General features: G+C 38.0%; 1 protein-coding gene across 1 annotated transcript in view; it reads right to left on the bottom strand.

Annotated features, from left to right (window-relative positions):
- LOC150083144 (intraflagellar transport protein 38-like) overlaps positions 1-12,583 on the bottom strand; it is a 239,424-nt gene that overhangs the window by 126,557 nt on the left and 100,284 nt on the right. The window contains exon 7 of the mRNA XM_090377844.1: positions 4,712-4,845. Coding sequence (XP_090233970.1) covers positions 4,712-4,845 — 134 coding nt within the window. The remainder of the gene's footprint in view (positions 1-4,711; positions 4,846-12,583) is intronic.

Genomic DNA, 12,583 nt, shown 5'->3' with positions numbered 1-12,583 from the left:
CGGCCTGAAAACACCGTTATAGAGCTGTACCCTCGAAATGTAAGGAATATTGGATCTCACCACGATGTTCATCATAACCTCAAAAGTCATCAATCATGTTACAACAGATGCTCGAAGGTTCCACCATGAGACACGATGCATGCATGACACCGACGCTGCATGGATTGGCAGACACAGTCGAACTCACCTGGAGTTTCTTTGACAGTAGCAGCAGCAGTACACGATAGATTTGAGGGCCCCCCCACAGAAATAAATCAAGGCTCGATAAATCAGGTGAGTGTGGGGGCCAGGCAAAGGGTCCACCATGGCCAATCCATCGACGCCCAAAATGCCTGTTCAAATGGTCACACACCCACCTTCCATAATGGGCAGGTACCCCGTCATGCTGAAACCAGATGTTGCATCTCTCATTTGCTGGAACATCGTCAAATAACCCTGGAAGAACTTGTTCAAGAAAGATCCAATATTTAGAGGAGTTCATGCAGGATGGTAACAGGTATGGGCCGACTAAGCAGTCGCCAACCATACCTGCCCATACATTTATTGCGAAGCGATGTTGTGCAGCATGGAGGCATATACCATGTGGGTTGTCGTGAGCCCACACATGAGCATTGTGCTGATTGAATAAGCCTTCCCGAGTGAAATAAGCCTCATCCGTGAACAAAACATAGGCTGGAAAATTAGTCTTGAACACTTTCTTGGAGAAACCACTGCGCAAAGCCACACGTGCAGGATGATCTTGGGGGAGCAGTAACTGAACCCTTTGGAGATGAAAGGGGTGTAAGGAATCGTCGTGCCAGACACACTGTACACTGCAACGAGGCACTCCTATGGCAGAGGCAACGGCACATGTGTTAGTAGTAGGATTATTCTGGACGGCATTCAACACACTTTCTTCCATGGCGGGAGTTCGCATCGAACGTGGTCTGCCGCACTACTCCTGTTACCTCTAAATGACCTATAATCGCACAAATTTTGATGCACATGCATAAACAAACGGTGGTCCGGTACATGTCTGTCTGGGAAGCGTTCTAAATAAATTCGTTGAGCGGCTCGTCCATTGCCCTCTGCTAATCCATACACCAGGTGCATGTCTGCCAGCTCACAGTTCGGCGCCTCCGTAGCCAGGTGGGAAGGAGCAGCAGTGCATAGCACACGCTTCTTGATTAGACCGAGGTTCGAGCCCGTCACCACCAAATACGGAGGCTGCAGAAAGGTCCGGGAATGACCACCGCATATCCCGGAGCAATATGGCCTTAGTTGCTAATGCTCCTAAAAACCAAATAACAAACAACAACAGCTCACAGTTCGTATATTGATGCATGCTCTTCGAGCCGTCGGTAGACAGCTCTACCGCGCCGTCTACCGACTTATAGTGATGTTTCCAGTTATGCGTTCCTATGCGATTCACATTCCTTTAGATGTTACCTACCTCCCCTAAACGTTTATAGCAATATTTTTGAGACACACTGTATATTACTAACTATCGCAGATAAGTTAATTCCAAAAATGTGATTAGAAGATATTGAAAGAAAGCAACTGATATCAAAGCTGTGCTTGAATATTTTGATATTCTGGAATTTTAAACTATGATGAGATCTGTAGAGGAAAACAGAAATACCAAATGATCTAATAGTGGCTGCCTGAAAATGCCAATTAATCTAATAGTGACTGCCTGAAAATGCCAATTGATCTAATAGTGACTGCAAATAAAGAAAGCATCCAAAGGAAAAGATATACAAAACTCAGTTTTGTAATATTTAATAGAAACTTGTACATACTGTATATATGCATATTTAGTTATTTGATAATAGAGAGCTATTAATTGCTCGATAATTCCTATATTCTATTATATTATGAAAACAACAGGGATTATCTTTATTTTAGATATAGGAAGCTTCTTTTCCAGCCAACTCTCCTAGTCCAACGCGCTAATAATTCTTTGGGAAGGGGATATCAATTTTACAAAAAATGTGGGACATCTTCCCCACTGTCAGAACTGTAGTGTTCAGACCCCTCTGTCTCAACACTGACTGCTCAAGACTTCTGTCTTCAAACACCATAGCTCTGTCAGCAAAGAAACCATTACGTGGATTGACATAAAATTAAATTTTAAAGGTCTAAAAGCTTAATAAATATGGACCGATTATTCTCTTCGGTCCTGTAACTTGACATTAGAATTAAAATTTAGGGGTCTAAAAAGCTTAATGGATATGGGGGGGGGATTATTCTCTACATTCCTTAAGTCAGACTAGAACTTTTCAGGGTGTCATGTTCACAGGAATAGAACAACTCACAAACAATCCAAACAATATTTAGTTATGAGAAGCCACAACATTGTTGCAATGGCAGGTTCACTTAGTTCAGTGGCATCTACTATTAGACTGCCTGTTTTATCACTGATTAAAACTGATGAACTTCTGTAAATCAAATATAATCCAACATTTAAAAAAATAAATGAAGAAACACAGTGCAAGAAAGCAAATGAAAAATCAGAGTACACTCAAACAAGCCTTTTTACCCAAAACAGCAACCACCACCACTACTTGTCACTTATTTGAGAAGATCCTAGTTTGATTCCCACCAACTGGAGGATTCTTAAAGGGAGTCCGTTCTCCCATGATTTATTCCAGGTTTTTTAGCTTGAAAATCAACCTGTGATCATACATTTGTACTGACACACACAACTGCAGTTAAAGTATCAAATTTTAGATTGTACAATTGTAGCTGATATGCAAAAAAATCCCCAACCAGGCAACTTTTGTTATATTGCTTTGAGTAACTTTTCATCATCTAAGCATTGTTTTTTCCTCTTCCATATACAACTTGGATGTAAAGTTGTATAAGGAAGAGGAAAACATCACACAGCTATTCAACCCTCAATCTACAAACTCTACCTAACATGGTGCTAGTTCCAAACCAAGTATTTACTACTATTTTTACATCATCTCCTTTAGCTGAAATTAACTTAGTTTATTCCTTTATTTCAAGTTTTTTCTATCATTTTAAATGGATACTTCTTTGATGATAGTTCAAATACGATAATGTTTTCTTTATTCATTCTCTTCACTTATCTCTTCACTAAATTTTGATTTGAAAGCATTTTTGGCAGCACCCAGGAAGTAAACCCAATTGGTAATAAAAATACGCTTCTTGATTAGACCTGGGGCTCGAGCCCGTGACCACCAAATACGGAGGATGCGGAAAGGTCAGGGAATGACCACCGCATATTCCCCCTGGAGCAATATGGCATTAGCTGCTAATGCTCCTAAAAACCAAATAACAAACAGCGAGACGGAAATTATGCAAATGATGTCACTTCCTAGGTGGCACTAATGATGCTAACTCAGTCACTAATGTTGATTTGGTAGAGTAAGTAGCGGGTGTGAGCATAAAACATTACATCATTCATACTAAATATTTTGGACTGAAGTAAAACCGATTGGTAACGAAAATGCAAGATGGAAATGATGCAAATGACGTCACTTCCTAAATGACACTAACTCAGTCACTAACATTGATTCGGTAGAGTAAGTAGTGGGCGTGAGTATAAAATGTTACATCATTCATAACTTTGGTTCTATCTGTTCAAGTTTAAAAATTTAAACGGTTTTGATTTTCCTTCATTGTCTACTATCGAACTGTGAACAACTAGAACTGAAATTATTATACACACAATCTCAAGTGTACATTTCCTAAGGATGTTTTCATATAAAATAAAACATCTTTCGTTTGTACCAGGTACGCACCCTGTTTTTTTTTTTTTATTCCTTCTCTTTTAGAATTTTTTTTTTCTTGATATCTTCATCTAGCAGCTTTCTGATGTTGTAATTCTATTTAAACAGAAAAGCCTTTACTTATCTTAATGTAATGTAATTTAGAACACTCTTTGCATGTGCCCATTCTACTTAGCCCATTCTCCCAAAACAAAATCTGACAATAATGTGCTTATTATTAATTGTAGGACTACTTATAGTACAATGTGCTTTGATTTTTATACTTCTCTAAATATTTAAAAAGTTTACCTTTGTTTGGTTTGTAAAGGAGCTTTTTATTATGACATTAATTAAAATCTAATTAAAGTTTTGTGGATTTTGGAGCTCTTAATCAAATAAATGTGCACAAAAAAAATTATGTGCATTAGATTTGTGCCGAATATTTCTAGTAAGATAGAAATTATTCTCTCACCAAATTACTGGGAATCCATGCATTATAAAACTTTAAAGATAGCATGTGTTACAGGTCATTTTATGACTCTGTGAGGGAATGCTAGAAAACAAATCTAATGCATGCATGCATGCATTAATTTTCTTCATGCACAATTACCCTTAAGAGCTCCAAAATAAATTTATAAACTTTTAATTAAAATGCCTTAAGGTTGCTACTTGAATTAAACCAAAGGAAGATAATATATATTTATGGCAAACACTCTGTGATAATAAAAGCATGCACTGATTACAGGAAAGATAACCATGCTGTAGTGTCATTAGAACAGTTCAATTCTCCTACATTCAAGACAAACTTTCATACTGTATTTTTATAGGGGAAAAATTATAACACTGATAAACCAGACTGAATTTAACTTCAACAGTAACTGAATAATGATATTTAAATTAAAATTCAATAGTAATTTCTGAAAATTATGGCTGAGTAAATAAACTTGTGAAATGCATAGAAGTGTGTCACTCTGTCTGTAAATTTTGTAACGTACCTAACTGACTTTACTATCTGCAGTCGGTTCTGAGTTCTTTCAAGCTCAGTCTTCTTTTTTTCAATTTTTGCTTCTAAATTTGCTTCATCTGATGCAACGTTTTCTATCATGTTATTTGTTTTTTGCATTTCTTCCTAAGGATAAAAGATTATTAAGAATTATTTAATAATCAATATATATAATAGGAAACAAGAAAATCTAACCAGATAAAATTAAATTTTTGCTACTTTGCTTGAAATTTTTGTATAGACAAGAGAGAGAGTAATATTTAGTCAAATATATTATATACAAGGATTGGTCAAATGAAATACAGAAAATGTCATACAGCAGTACCTCGCCCATGCAGGGATCAGATTCTTGGTCATTTGTAGCTTGCTCAGAAGACTGATAATACAGGTTTAAAGTGCCAAAACTGACAAGTCTTGGTCACCAGTTTTGAAATTTTTCCATTTTTTTGGACAATAAATTGCATATTCTAATCCATCACAAACTGTCAAATAAATTTCATAAAAACTGTCAAAAAGTATAAAATAACATAAGTAAAGTAGAACATAACTGTTCAGAAAGTTAATGACATGTTTATTGTGTGTATACAGTGAGCTCACCCTCTTTCCATACCTCCAATTGTGGTCATTACGGTATTTAATATATTGTGCCTGATAGTGCTGGTACAAAGTTCCAAATCTCAAAATAACCGGTTTTGGATTTTTTCCATTTTTTTTACTATAAATTGCATGCTATAAATAAGACTATATAAATTACATACAGCATGAATTGTCAAATAAATTTTGCAAACACTATAAAAATACCTGACAAGCACTATAAAATAAAGTAAGTTAAGTACAACTCTGCATGAAGATAACATGTTTATTGTGTAGGGCATATGATCCTCCCATCTTGGTTTGCCCTCTTTCCAAACCTGTAGTGATCTCGAACCCACTGTGCTAGCTCCCAGTCCTCTGCCCCACCCTTTACAATGACTGGCACTAGATTGTTTTGTGCTCCAGATACTCTGACAAGGCAGGCCACAGTTAATCAGATGACTCCAACTTCCACAGCTGTGCGCACTGTCTCCACTGCAAGCACTTATATGATAACAACACTTCCAAGATAGACTTGCATGCAAAGCACAAAAAGCCAGCCACACCCAATCAGAAGGCCATGGCTCACTCTCTCAATATGGATGCAAATGCAGTGGGAGTTTCATTTAGGCTGCCCAGTTACATTGAAGAGTGGAATTGGAAACCACTGGGCACAGCTCACAATAACATCCAGTTCACAGCCAAGCTGTGAGTGACCAATTACAACCCACAATACCTCTACAAAGCTATCATTACCCACAGTTTACATCTTCAGTTGGGACAGAAGGAACAGTATATCATCCCTAGCACCTCTTTGTTTTTTTGTTTTTTTTAAATCCCTTCCAGAGTCCTCTCTGAAAGCTGTAACAGTTCATCCATAATGTACAGTTTCTCTCCAATCTCTTTCTTTCACTATATAGCATTGTTGTAATTACTCTTCATAGCATTTATTGTATTTTAAATTTGATCTTTCTTCCTTTAAATGCATCACAGAAATTATTATCTCTTAATTGTATTTTTTTCTATATTATCTATCAGCACCTACTTGCACTTTGTAACCTACCAGGAACAATAGCCGCTGCACAATAAATATGCAAGATATGTTTATAAAGTTCCTGGACTGATGTGATTGCAGTCAGGTTCAATGAGTTTGAAAATAAATGGAAGTGATGTGTTATAGTTCAAACTTCCTCCAACAGGTGGTGGTTCAGAGATTGTCCAGTGGGCTGACAGGTTGCAAGTAACATCCAGTTTCATTAGTAGTGTTAATTCCATTCCATATGATTTTGCAATGGAGCAAAATCATGATATGGAATGAATATCAAATTTTGCTTTAAACTGGGAAAATCTGTAATAACAGAAATGTACAAAATGTGAAAAACTCTTTATGGTGATGAAACTTTAAGTCATACCAGTGTGTTTGAATAGTATAAGCAGTTCAAAGACAGATGTAAGGATATTTGCAATGACCCAAGGAGTGGGTGTTCATCAACCTCTCAAAATGAGAATATTGCCTCTTCCCACAATTTCCCAAAAGTTTGGAAAATTGTGGCAAAATATTGTCATTTGACCATCAGAATGATGGCTGATGAGTTGGATATGAATAAGGAGATAATTCAACAAATTCTGCATGAAGATTGAGGGAAAAAGAAGGCTTGTGCAAAATTTGTGCAGTACAGCCTCCATGTGCAAAGACTTGTCAAGACAATCCTAATTTCCTCAACTGTATTGTCACTAGTGTTTAGTACATCCAACCAGCCTTATCACCTGCTTCCACTTTAGCACCACCGTTCTGGATTGGGAAAGATTAAGACTTCTCCAGTCAATTTCTCAGGGAAACATCTTATAATCCAATGTCACAATTTAAAAACAATTTTAATAAAAACTTTTTAACTTATTTATTGTACAATAAAAAGGTATAAGAATAAAATTTAAACAATTAAAGTTAAGTTTAAGAATGCTTTTATATTACACGTTTTCTTGGTTTATTATTATTATTAGAAAGTTTTATCAATACTTTATAAAATATTTACACTGAAAATGCGGCCCCTCTTTGAGTGAGGTCCCCTGCCATGGCTGGTTTGGCCATAGCGTTAATGAGGCCCTGTGCATGCACACATGCATGTACACCTATGCTAGGAGTATAGTAAATAAATTTGATGAATCTGAAGTCATAGTAAATAAATTTGAAGAATTTGAAGTGCTGGCTAAGATTTCAAATACAGACACTGTTGGGATTTCAGAGACGTGATGTCATTCAGATATAAGGGATGTAGAATTTTAAAATGGGGAGTACAATATAAAGAGGAAGAGGTTATGCTCTTAGTTAGGAAGCACATAAAATCTAAGGCAGTGCAACCAGTTGACATGGGTGGCCTGTGAAATATGGTGTGACTAATTTCAGCTTTCCCAGTGGGAAAGCTGAAATGAGAACAGCATTAGCATTAGTGGAGGCATACGATGCAAGAAAGCAAGCTTATGCAGAATCAGCCAAAAAAAAAAAAAAAAACCTCCCATTTCACCCCTCCATTCATTCCAAATGCCTGTCCAGCTCAGCCTTAAATTATTTAGGCTACCATCTTCCACAACAAATGATGGAAGTCTGTTCCACCCATCAACTACCTGCTGGCTAAAGGCAAATTTCTGCACATCTAATCTACAACTATGTTTCCTCAATTTGAATCTGTACCCCCCTCAGATTTTTAATCTGAGCAAGAGGAAGAATCCCATCAGCATTCAGCTTGCTCAACGCAATCAAGGCTTTATACACCTCATCAGATCACCTCACAGGTGCCTACTCTCCAGGCGCTGCAATTTGCAGAACTTAAACCTTAAGAATAGGAGATTATTATAGCCCTAACGACTCTGATGAGTAACAATGAACAGCTGTACAGAGAAATACAGTGGGCCAGTAAATCAGAATGTCTTATAATGTGGTGGATTTTAATTTTCCAGATATTGACTGGAATTCACGGGTTGGAGACTCACACACTAGCAAGACTTTTGTGGATTTATTAGATGAATGTTTTCTACAGAAGCATGTTAGAGAGCCAACGATGGGTCAACTGTTGATGATCCTGCTCAGGTAGCTAACAAACTAAATGAATATTTTGCATCGACATTCACACATGAGGAGTTATTCAGCGAGGGAATGCCAGAGGTGTATTCAACTCTGGCAGTAAGCTAGAGAATCTTGTAATCACTGAGAGTAAAGTGGAGGAGAAATTGTTGAAGACAAATATAAGAAAGGCACCTGGGGTGGATGGGATCTATCCAGTTATATTACAGGAGGCAGCAAAGAAAGTAAGCAAACCCTTAGCCATAATTATGAGAGCTTCCTTGGACTCAGGGGAAGTACCCATGGACTGGAGATGTGCAAATGTGACCACAATTCACAAAGGAGAATCAAAGGGCGACACAAGTAATTATAGACCTGTTAGTCTAACTTCTGTTCACGGAAAATTAATGGAGGCACTGGTTAAAGAAGCACTGCAGGATCATCTAGACAAGACTTCAGTTATAGCTCAGACACAGCATGGTTTTGTTAAGGGGAAGTCTTGACTGATCAATTTGATTGGATACTATGATTGAGTCACAAAAGAACTGGATGCAGGGAATAACTTTGATATTATATACTTGGATCTTAGAAAGTCTTTTGATACTGTTGCACATGGAAGACTGCTGCACAAATTGGAGCAGTGTGGCATTGAAGGCAAATTGCTACTATGGATAAAGGGGTGGTTGAGGGGGAGAAGACAGAGAGTGGTAATCAATGGACACTGCTCATCATGGACTAATGTTACTGTATTTATAAATGATATTGATGATGGTATATCAAGCTTAATGTCCAAGTTTGCAGATGATACGAAGGTTGGCAGGGTTGTCAAGGACACTACTGACACTATGCTAGTGCAACAGGATCTGGAAAGTTTGAGCAGATGGGCTGAGAGGTGGCAAATGAAGTTTAACATTGACAAATGTAAAGTACTACATATGGGAAACAGCAACCCCAGAGCAACGTATCAACTCTGTGGTACTACACTGACAGTGGTAGAGAATGAAAGGGACCTGGGGGTGGTTGTGCAGGCAGATATGAAGTTTTCTGAACAGTGCAGACGGGCTGCAAGAGTAGCTCATGGTGTATTGTCAATGATATATAGGAATTTTTCTAGCAGGGATAAGGAGGTGATTATTCCCTTGTATAAGGCAATGGTTAGGCCACACCTAGAGTACTGTATACAGGTCTGGAGGCCTCAAGAAGGATGTAGAGATCCTGGAACGAGTACAGAGAAGGGCAATAAGATTGGTGAATGGAACAAAGGGGTGCTCTTACGAAGAAAGGCTTAAGTTTTGCAAATTACAGTGTCTGGAGACTAGGCGCCAGCGAGGTGATCTGATAGAGGTGTATAAAGCCTTGAATGGTTTGAGCATGCTCAATGCTGATGGGATTCTCCCTCTTGCTCAGAATAATCACCTGAGAGCATAAATTCAAAGTGAGGAAAGACAGATGTAGGATAAACGTGCGGAAATTTGCCTTTAGCCAGCGGGTGGTTGGTTGGTGGAACAGACTTCCATCCCTTGTCGTGGAAGTTGATAGCCTAAATAAGTTTAAGGCTCAGCTGGACAGGTATTTCGAACGAACAGAGTGGTGAAGTGGAAGTGGTTATTTTTATTTATTTATTTATTATTTATTTATTTTATTTATTTTTTTTGGCTGATGCTGCATAAGCTTGCTTTCTTGCATCAAATGCCTATGCTAATGCTAATGCAACAAGAGGAAGTACTACTCTTAATCTGATTATCAGCAGTGATTATTCATGCATTACGAATCTGCAGATAAAGGAACCACTAGGTAGCAGTGATTACAGGGGTCTCGGGCAGTTTTTAAATTCTATACAGTGAAACCACATCAGAAAATTCTAAATGGGAAGCATTCAAGGAATTAATCATAGAAGCTACTAGGCATTCATACCAACTAAGAAATACTCTTCAAGGTGTAAATGAATGTCAGATGAACTGATGAAACTTGTGGCACAGAAGAAAAGTGCACGGGATGCATATAAATTATTGAGCAAACAGAAGTATATGGTAGATAAAAACAAGTCTGCAATCAAGTCACAAAGGAGATCAGGCAAGCGAAGACATTACAAGAAACCTTTGGTAAAAGATGCAAAGAAAAACATCAAAGACTTCATTACTTATGTAAACACTAGAAGGAAGGGGAGGAATCAAATTGGTCCACTCAATATCAACGGTTTGACTGTTGATGATCCTGCTCAGGTTGCTGACAAATGAATGAGTACTTTGCATCTACATTCACACTTGAGGAATTTTTTAGGAAAGGTGATGGCAAAAGTTTATCAAACTCTAAAAAAGTAAAAAGTAAAGTGCAGCCATTATCAACCCACTGCAGGATGGAAGCCTCCTCAACAATTCATGATGAGGGAAATGGACCATAATCTGCCACGCTGGTCCAGTGCAGGTTGGCAAATCGACCGTATTCAGCAGTCAGGGGCTTGAACCCCGGTCTACTCAAAGAGCGTGTGCTACTGCACTTCCGCTCCTGCCCACTTGGCTACGGAGGACAGGGAGCTAAATAATTTTGTAATAACTGAGAGGAAAATGGAAGAGAAATTGTTGAAGTTAAAAGTAAGACATTAAGGGTAGCAGCAAATCAATTATATTAAGGGCAGCAGCAAAGGAAGTAAGCAAACTCTTAGCCATACTTATGAGAACATTCTTGGATTCAGGGGAGGTCATTGCAGACTTCAGATGTGTAAACATACCCCCAATTCACAAAGGAGATCAAAGGGTAACACGAGTAATTACAGACCTGTTAGTTTAACTTCTGTTCCAGGGATAATAATGGAGTCAATGGTAAAAGACGTAATAATGCAGGATCATTTAGGCAAGGCTGCAATTATACTTCAGACAGCACAGGTTTGTTAAGGGGAAATCTCGTTTGACCAGTATAATTGGATAGTACGATGTAGTCACAAAGGAAGTGGATATAAAAAATTATTATTATTATTATTATTATTAGTTATATGGTGCAAGAAAGCCTGAGGCTTATGCTTCACCAGCCAAAAAAATTTTCTGAGTTACCCTGAGAGAGAGAGAGAGTCAAAAGTAGAAGGGAATCACCAAGGAAGAGAAGAATGATGATATCCATCTCATAACCCTGGGTGTGCCAAGCCCATACTCACCAGATGTGAGCCCCTAGGGGTAATATATATACTTGGATTTCGGGAAAACTTTTGATACTATTGCACATAATAAACTGCTGTACAAATTGGAGCAGTGTGACATTAAGGGCAAGGTACTGCTAAGAATAAAACGATGGTTGAGTGGGAAAAGACAGTGGCAATCAATGAACATTGCTCTTCATGGTCTAATGTTATTAGTGGAATCCCCCAGGGTTTGGCGTTGGGGACATTTTGTTTTCTATATTTATCAATGATAATGATCAAGGCATGTCTGATCATTATCATTGATCTGACTTAATGTCCAAGTATGCAGATGATGAAAAGCCTGACAGGGTGGTTAATGAAAGGAATGACAATACGTAGACTACTGCAATAGGATCTAGAAAAGTTAGGGAAATGGGCTGAGAAATAGCAACTGAAGTTTAACGTTGACAAACGCAAAGTACTGCATATGAGTAACAGTAACCCCATAGTAATGTATCAACTGTGTAGTACTACACTCAGGGTAGTGGAGAGTGAAAAGACCTGGGGGTAATTGTACAGTCAGATACGAAGTTTTCTGAGCAATGCTGACAGGTTGCCAGGCCAGCTCATAGGGTTTTGTCATTGATATACAGGGAATTTTGCTAGCAGGGAAGATGATTATCCCATTGTATAAAGCAATGGTCAGGATGCAATTTGAGTACTTTTTTGAGAATTTGAATATATATTTTTTTTTTGCATACAGGTCTGGAAGCCTCATTTTAAGAAGGATGTGGAGCTGCTCAAACGAGCTCTATTAAATTGAAGTAGCAATCATCTGATTTGTTCAAAACCTGCTATGATACAACAGTCCACATATTCCACATATAAGAGATAGGTTGAAGCCTCTAATAAAACTGTTATACTTGCTAGCCCATTCAAATTGCCTAAAGTGATTTTTGTTATACTTGTCAGAGTCATTTACCTATAACATATCCCTATTTGGTTTTTTTTTTTTTAGGAGCATTAGCAACTAAGGCCATATTGCTCCGGGAATATGCGGTGGCCATTCCCTGACCTTTCCGCATCCTCCGTATTTGGTGGTCACAGTCTCGAACCCCAGT

The sequence above is a fragment of the Mastigoproctus giganteus genome, chromosome 7, assembly GCF_048544385.1.
Source record: "Mastigoproctus giganteus isolate SK-2022 chromosome 7, ASM4854438v1, whole genome shotgun sequence".
Classification (NCBI taxonomy): Eukaryota; Metazoa; Arthropoda; class Arachnida; order Uropygi; family Thelyphonidae; genus Mastigoproctus; species Mastigoproctus giganteus.
This window is presented reverse-complemented; position numbering and strand designations above follow the sequence as displayed.